Source organism: Cibotium barometz, chromosome 50 (genome assembly GCF_041138505.1).
Source record: "Cibotium barometz isolate CiBa-2024 chromosome 50, ASM4113850v1, whole genome shotgun sequence".
Classification (NCBI taxonomy): Eukaryota; Viridiplantae; Streptophyta; class Polypodiopsida; order Cyatheales; family Cibotiaceae; genus Cibotium; species Cibotium barometz.
This window is the reverse complement of record NC_141095.1, coordinates 35,129,542-35,138,495: the sequence shown is the minus strand read 5'-3', so window position 1 is coordinate 35,138,495 and position 8,954 is coordinate 35,129,542. Positions and strand designations below refer to the sequence as shown.

At 38.5% G+C, this 8,954-nt stretch overlaps 1 protein-coding gene across 3 annotated transcripts; it reads left to right on the top strand.

The window, feature by feature from the left end:
- The first annotated feature begins 683 nt into the window (after positions 1-683).
- Positions 684-5,078, top strand: LOC147610060 (uncharacterized). 3 transcript variants are annotated; one of them, XM_086787058.1, is made up of 4 exons: positions 684-1,192; positions 1,429-1,491; positions 1,568-1,735; positions 4,488-5,078. In XM_086787058.1, the coding sequence occupies exons 1-4, from the start codon at positions 1,145-1,147 to the stop codon at positions 4,536-4,538; spliced, it is 330 nt and encodes a 109-aa protein (XP_086643184.1). In that variant the 5' UTR covers positions 684-1,144; the 3' UTR covers positions 4,539-5,078. The 3 variants fall into 3 exon arrangements, with proteins under 3 accessions (XP_086643184.1, XP_086643185.1, XP_086643183.1); XM_086787059.1 differs by lacking the exon at positions 4,488-5,078 and adding an exon at positions 2,874-3,164 and having other exon boundaries at positions 688-1,192; XM_086787057.1 differs by lacking the exon at positions 4,488-5,078 and adding an exon at positions 1,960-2,482 and having other exon boundaries at positions 690-1,192.
- Positions 5,079-8,954: the final 3,876 nt, after the last annotated feature.

The following is an 8,954-nucleotide window of genomic DNA, read 5'->3' as shown; positions in this document are numbered from 1 at the left end:
GAAAAAGGGGATATATCTGAAAAGTCTAAAAGGCAAAGAAAGTTTAGTAAGCTTGTATAAAAGTTATTGTATTCAATGGGGGGTATTATAAATTGACTCTATGTGCAAGATGTTTGGATATGGCATGACTTATTATTGTTTTTTAGCAAATTAACCTTAGTATAAAACTAATTGATTTGCAACCACCACCATAGTAGCTCTCTCTCTCTCTCTCTCTCTCTCTCTCTCTCATGGAGATGTTATTCAACACGTCTCGTGTTCGAATCTCACTCCCGTCGGATAGATCATATTTGGTCTCTTGGGATTGTTCCTATGACGTTAAAAGAGCTTCCTCTTCTTCTTCTTCTCACACACACACACATACACATGCACATACATGCAAACACACACGTGCACAAGTTTGCACATTTGGTACAACCCTCGCATAAGTTTCTATGGTGAAGAGAGTGTGTGTCCACCATCAAACAATTGGTGTAATATAGTTTATACAAATTTTCAAGCTCTAGTAAAGTGATGAATTCCTAGAGGGAGGAGAGCCATGGGGAGAAGATGGTGGGCATGTGCATGCCCCATAGGAATGCCCCATAGGAAGGCCTCTTGGATAAAATATACAAGCTTATAAGAGAAAAAAGAAAACAAAGGGGGGTTCAAGCGTCAAAGCAAAGAAGTTAGTGAGGGTGTGTCCCCACAGCATGGGCAAGGTCTTGTTGAGAGCCATCCATTGACAAGGGAAACCTGCAAAAGAGGAACCCTAATAAACAAGTGGAGGAGAATATATATAGGGAGATGCACGTTGGGTGGGTAACTTTAAACATTCTTGCATCACGCGAGCCTCGCCATGAAAACACAGCATGCAAGCAATAGCTTCTTCTGCAAGCATCTCCTCTGCCTGTATTATATGCAAAAAAAAAAACCGTTGCGATAACTGGCACCTTGGATCTGCAAAACATTGATCAGCAATTAACCCTTAATTACCTCTATATTTCAAGCTTAGCCGCAGATAACAGCACGGCGGCGGCGGCGGCGGCGGCCTGCATCACCACCACCTGATCAACAAAACGCTAGTGAGATTGCTGCTCTCTGAGTAAATTTCACCACAGGCAGCTCCGAGCTTAATCATTTTTTAAGCCCCCCCCTAAACCAGATGCACGGAGAATATCAAGCTCCCAGCGGAAGCTCACAGACCAACGATGTAAGTTGTATTTTTGATTCCTCCCTATGATCCTACATGTTTATACAAAGATTAATTGGTTAACACTAAGTTAACTAACAGTGGGGTTTTTTTAAATTAATGAGAGTGCATGACCAGGTATTAAATCTCCACAATAAGGGCAAAGCCTTTGTCAATTTGTTTTATTTTGATATTGAATTACCATATTTTGGCCTTGTGATATAATTGATTGCAAGGGTTGTTTTGCCTGTGAATAGATCATGGCGATCGGTAACAACTCAGTTCCTACCCCTAATGAATCGGAGTATCCTTTGGTGGAGGTATTTTAAGATAATCTAGGGTTTTCCAAATGATTTTGTTATTATGGCCTTTTCACTAAACTTTTGAATACATCAGGTGAATCCTATTGGGAGGCACGTGTTGCAAATTCATGTCGAGTGTAGGAAACAGCGTGGTCTATTAGAGAACCTGGTTACAGCTCTCGAGGTGATGGGCTTGCTTTTGCTAGAAGCAAACATCTCCGTCCAGGAAGATATTGTCAACTTGGATGCAGTTGGTTTACAGGTGAGCCAAGTTCATTTCTTATTACTAGATACAAACTCTTGCACCTACTTCACCTTGTATAAAGTTGTCGTAACCTTTCTTCATGCCTAGCATACCATCATGTAACATAGTTGATGCTAATAGTAACGTTTGTTAAGTAACCTTTCTCTTAGTATATCGTGTCATATAAAAGTTGTATGTCTAGAGTTGTTTGTGAATCATAGACACCCTTCACTATTGGGCAGAAAGAAGAATTAGCACCTGTCATCGACACTGGCGTGCTGAGAAGCTCTTTGCTCGACATCATCGTCAATGCCAATAATACTGAAGGGTCTAATAGTATTATTGGCAATGATGTCATTGCCAATGCTAATAATACTGAAGGCCCTAATAATATTGATTCAGCTAACCCCACATCCTAGTACGGATAATCTCTTGTGACTATGTCACATTATTTTGATAAGGTTCTAGGGGTTAAAATTATGAGAACCTATGAGCTCTTATGTAGGGTGGGTCTATAGCCCACCAGTGACATAACATTATCATTGTGAATTGATAGGTGTACAACTATGGGGTTACTCATATATATGGTAATGGAATGCCCCCATCAATGTAAGTAATGTCCCCATGGTGAATTGATAGGTGTATAGCTATGGGGTTACTCATATATATGGCAATGGAATGCCCATCAATGTAAGTAATGTCCCCACGGTGCATTAAGGTGTGTACCTTTGGGATATCTCCTATATATAACTTTGAAAAATAGTACGTTCAGGTATGATAACATCAGAGGAGGAGCATTCTTATTTTCATCTTACTTTTATGTACTTCATATTGATATATTGACATTCATCATGCATTATAGTGCTATAATGAATAAGTTCGTGTGTGCATGTGTGTGAGCAAGAGAAAAGGGTGGCATGATTGAGAATTGGTAAGTGTTAGAAGTATTAAGTGTTTATGCATGTGTCTTAGAAAGCAAAGGTTAGCCATGGATATTGATTGTTGCAAGTAAGTAGTAAGTGTTTATGTCTAAGAAAGCAAAGGTTAGCCATGAATATTGATTGTTGTAAGTAAGTAGTAAGTGTTTATGTCTAAGAAAGCAAAGGTTAGCCATGAATATTGATTGGACAATTGTAATGTTATGCATGTAACCTAGGAAGGAAAGAGCAGAGGATGCCATGGTTGGTGCCTTGCTACTATGTAAGATCGATCCCCCGATTGGTCACCTAAAAACATGCAAGATCATAGCAAGAGAGTTTAAGAGAAAGGTTTTTAAGCTTTCTAGACTTATTGAAATGATTATATGTATAAGGGCATTCATGGGAAAAAAATCAGCTAAAAAAGAGCTAGTTTTATTACCTCTTAATTGATATAACCATGTAAGTGTAAAGCACAAACTAATAGACATAGAGATTCCAATAATGTAACGTAGTGCAATGTTTGGTGATCTTTGTCTTGATCTTTCATTGTTTGTTTGTTATTGTCTGCATATTGTCTATTAACATATGTTAATATGTTAATCTCACTGTGTTGATCATCCACCAACACTTTTGGCGAACCTATTGCATGCTTGCCTTTTTGTTATTCTCTAGTTTTCATCGTTTTTAGAATGTCAGGACCTTGTTATGGATTTGTCACATTGGTTGAGGGATTACCCCTATCCATCGAGTAAGTAGAGGTAATCATATAGGATCTTATATTTACAGTGTCGATATGTCAAGCTCAACATGAGCTGACACTCATGATGTGCCTAGGTGATCATTCCACCTTTACACTACTGGTGCGTTTGGTAGTTGGCACTCATGATATGCCTAGGTGATCGTTCCACCTTTACATCACTAGCGTGTTTGGTAGCTGACATGACGGATCTTTGCTAATGATTCTACAGTTGGACTACACCCACCTAGTCCAACCGAGTTATGGCATATTTCTCTTGCTAGCTCACCCACTTAGCATGTTCATATTATGGATTGCTTGTATATATTACTCTAGTACTTATGTTGGTTTTCACTTATCTTTTGTAAATCTTTTGAGAGCATCAAGTAGAAAAACATTTCAGCCTTCCATCTCAGTGTGTCTTCTCCATTGTTGTGTGAGTGGGTGTGTGCTTACAAGAGCTCAAGCTCTCTCTCCTCCCTAATTCTTCTCCTGGTACCAAATCCTGGTTTAGGCTAATGAGCAGAGGAGAAAGCAAAGGAAGCTATGAAGGCAAACGAAGTGGTATAGGGTAAGAGCATCATCTTCTCTTCCCCTTCTTGTTTTGGTACAAGCCCTTGGTAGTTTTGGGAGCGACACATCTTTGATTAAGGAGCTGTCTTCATAGGTGCGGAGGTACCTATAGTATGTGCAATACTTTTGTAGATAGATTTACGTCTTGGGAACATTTTGGCCTCCATTTGGCCATTACAATGTGTTTATCACTTTTGGGAAGGTTTGGTCTGGAAATGTCTCTCTCCAAACTCTGGTTATTTTTACAGTGTAGTAGTGTAATTTAGGTGTCCAAACAGTGATTACACATGTTTTACTAATTGTGGATGTATGTACATGTATTTTGGTCACGTGTTGCTGTGACATATAGATTGTGTAGCAGTATCGCTCTACAAGAGTTATAAAAAATATTGTTATGTTGTAAGTTGCATATATAAATTATCCATTTATAGATTCTTGGTTATTATAAGCAAATATGTCTAACAATATTTACCAAATTATTAGTGACAAAACAGGTTCCGTGCATGGAAGTTTAAAATGACTAATGTCCTGTTGGGAAAAGGATTTTGGGACTATATTGAAGGAGACAATGAGGAGCCCTGAAATTTCTTGAAGAGAACGCTTCTCCAACATAAATAAATGCGTTCAAATACTGGAACCGGCAAGGTGCAAGGAAAGTCATGTACTATCTTTCAATCAATGTGATAGACACTATGATAGGGCATATATAGAATGTCAATACTCCAGTACTTGCATGACAAAACCTAGAGGCCATTTATTAGTTCTTCAACCATGGAAGTATAAGGCATGGAGGAAGTTACACATGGTTGTCCCAGATTGCATAGTAATAATGGCGAGACTAGAATTGCGCAAAGGGTAATGTATGGATTGCCTTTGATAAGGTTGCTATACTTCTACAAAAAATGACATTTAACAAAGAAGATGCCAAAGACTTTAAAGAAGCTATGATATGACTACGTTTTACAACTACATGGTGGAAGCATGGACATCAAGTAGCATAACACATTATATGGTAAGATCCCCAATTTTATATGTTCTTATGTCATTTAGCAATTCTTATTGAAAATAACCAATGTGCATATGCTTATGTCACTTTTATTCCAATAGATTTTGGAGGCTTATGGCCCCTACTTTGCAGATCAGGGAATCTTAGCTATCTAGTCGACCCAAGGCATGGAGCACTCACATTGGCAAACTCGTTGTGGGTTTTAGAAGGCCACCTTGCATGGTGGTGGAATCCATGAAGTTAGTGCATTGAGACAATTACTCATGTGGTGGTATAGGAGGATTGCAGTTAGGATAGAGGAGAAAGATACCAAATACTATAGAACACATTGAATTCATGGGGCTTAATGCTTTGAATATTAAAATTTATAAATCAGTGACTTGAATAAAATTTTGATTCGTTTCTTCTCTATCTATATTCATCACCTCCCAACAAGGATACTTTCAAACTTTTAGACATTAAAAACATGGATATAATAGAGCCAAATCAGAAAAGGCTATACTCCAGAAGTGTCATTGTATTATATAAAAAAATGAGTTTTTTTTACAATGGGAGTTTACTACTCCTGATCCTGTGCAATAGCATACTCTGGTGCATGAAGCTTTGCCCTCTTTGCAGATGGCTTGACATCATCGTGTAATCATAGAATGGCGGAACTCTCGGTCTTTTGAATCTGAGAAACTCCCTTTTCCCATATTCACTTAACATCTTGGGATCCCTGAATCCCACATGTTAATCCATATGCGGTGTAGGCTAAGTAATATTTTCTCCTTAGAGCATACACTCCGGGGCCTTGCCCGAAGGTTTGCACCACTACTTGCTTCTCTAGAAGCATGATTTTATCTGCATTCCACCTGACAAGGTATCCCCAAGACATCTAGATAATGTTCTAATTGCAAACAATGGGAATTAACCTTTGTCCAAACTTTTTGTGGAAGATAATAACCTTTGGAAATTTAAGCCAGAAAATGTACTTGCCCAGTTTGCTGAGTCCTTTCCAAATCCTCCCATTCGTGATCCTAATGCACATATGAGAAAATCATCGTCATAGACCACCAGCTATACAAAACAAAGTTGTCCATAAGCCAACAACACAAATGCAATATCCCAAAAGCTTCATCATGATATTCAAAATTATTATAATCAAACCTTCTAATTCTCGTCATTAACAAGTAAATCGTTTGTCCATAAGTTAATTCATGACTCAACAACTTGGACAGTTGAAGACTCCTCTTACCTTTACGGACTATTGAGTCTGTGTTGAACATCTTGAAATTCCTCTTCAGTGGGAAGGTTGGCTTCATAGTGACAAGCATCCTTATACATCATTGATAATTCTAAAAGATGGCCGTTAAGCTCTCTCTCTCTCTCTCTCTCTCTCTCTCTCTCTCTCTCTCTCTCTCTCTCTCTCTCTCTCCACACACACACACACACAAACACAAACACACACACACACACACACACGTACACACACACACAGAAGAGCTCTCTCATAAAATAAAGAAAACGAGACAGTAGTCCATCCTGATGTCAGACAAAGCTTGAATATCTGTTAGGAGGACATACTGGTGGTCACCTATCAGAAACATAGGGAGGACGGAGGTTGGAATGTGCTCTGTTTCCTCTACCACATCAGGCTCCTTGTTAGCAGCTGCTGTAACAACTTAGATGTCTTTTCTTCTGAGGACATCAATATCAAACTACTCACTGGGTTCCCTCTCCGTGGCCAAGTTTATCTCCTTTGCAACCTCGTGAACCTCATCATCTTCTTCTCTTGAAAGTTCCTCTGACCTTTCCTCATCTCCTTCTATTAAACCCTTCTCATTTGCAAGCAACAGATGCAAATAGCAAATAAACTTGTAGTGGTAGTCAATAAGACCACATTTGAGCTTGTGTACTAGGAATTTATGTTTATTCTTGTTATCCCCTGGTACCTTTGAAATATCCCTATTCACATTATCTCTTGAGGATGTGGCAGAAACAAGATCCTCCACATGCACATATGAATATTGTCCAGGATTACTACATCATTGGAAGTTGTCCAACATGCACATATGAATATTGTCCAGGATTACTACATCATTGGAAGTTGTCCAATCTGAGGTTGGAGATGGTGCTTGCCGACTTTGTGAAGGAAATCAAACAATTTCTCATTAGGGGTTTCTTCAAACCCAGTATCGAGTTTGACCTTGATCTCAAAAGGATGCAACTACAAGTAGAAAAAAGTTTGCAAAATGATTGTTAACTATAGAGCAATGACAGAATAATGGAGATCTGCAGTTACAATATAAAAATCAACAACACGATTCACGGTGGATGTTGGCAAGTGAAGCTTGATATCACGTTGTACTGAACTATATATACACGGTCTATGTTGCACATATATGCATCAGAAACTAGCGATACTACAGCTTTTCATTACAACACAAACTATGGGGGTTCCTAATTCAAGCTATACTAGTATGCATTGCTAAAATTTTAGCAAACACCACTATGAGACAGAGATATGGAAAAGGGTTCCATATTCGAGCTAAAAATACCTTCTATATTTCAAGTCACTACAATGCGATTTACATTGGACATTGACGAGGGGAGGCCTTATATCGTATTGTACTGACTTACACCATACAAGGTCTATGTTACACTAATATGTAACAAACAAGACTCTAAAGTTCACGATACTCAGTTTTTGTTGTATACGACTGTATGGCAAAATGATTGTTAACAACACAGCAATGAGAGAATAATGGAGATGTGCAGTTTTACAGTGCAAACATCATTACAACGTGGTTCACCGTGGATATTGACAAGTGAAGCTTGATATCGCGTTGTGCGAAACTGAAATATACATGGTCTACGTTGCACATATATGCATCAGAAGCTAGCGATACTACAACTTTTCATTACAACACAAACTATGGGGATTACAAATTCAAGTTATACTAAGTCTGCATTGCTAAAATTTTACAAACACCACTATGAGATAGAGATATGGAAAAGGGTTCCGTATTCAAGCTAAAAAGACCTTCTATATTGCAAGTCACTACAATGCAATTTACATTGGGCATTGATGAGGGGAGGCCTTATATCACGTTGTACTGACTTGCACTATACAAGGTGTATATTACACTAATATGTAACAAACGGCCTCTAAAGTTCACGATCCTCAGTTTTCTGTTGTATACAACGACCTTATGGTTTCATGTTGCACAAGTATGAAACATAGCCGATCAGAAGTAGGCTTCCATATTCATGCTATAATGAGAGCGTATATTGTAAGTCAGTACAACGTGATATAAGGTGGATGTTGGCAAGTAGCCTTTTATCGCGTTGTTCTGAATTATAATATACTAGGTCTATATTGTGCAAATATGTAGAGAATACTAAAAAGTAGCTTCTAAAAATGAGAGTATGGACTGGCGGTCTCCCATATGGTTTCGAATTTGTGTTATACTGACCTTGTATAATGCAAGTCAGTACACAGCGATTTAGGGTTGAGTAAAGCCCTACATCACATTGTACTGAAGCTCAAAGTCGTTTCTACTAAAAAGGAGAGTATGGGCCAGAGATCGCCCATATTTTTCTGAATTCGTGCTATACTGACCTTGTATAACACAAGGCAGTTTAGTGCGATTTAGGGTGGACGTTCTCGAGTGAAGCCCTACATCGTGTTGTACTAAAGTTAAAAATTATTTTTCAATTATACATGATTTGCACAGGAAAAGAAGAAATGGTGCTCACACAATCATACGAAAACAAACATTTTAAGACTGATAAGACTTGAGAACTCAACTGACCTTAAAATTCCCTTCAAGTTGGAGACTATCCTGGATCTCAATGTCGGGAAGATCAAGAGAATCGCCCAACACCGATCACACTGTCGGAGAGGAGCAAGCAAGAGCGAGAAAATAGTTGCACAGAAAAAAAGCTAAGAGTGCTTGAAACTCACGCTATAAATAATGCATGTGGGAGTGCATGCATTATCCGATGGTCTTTACACGT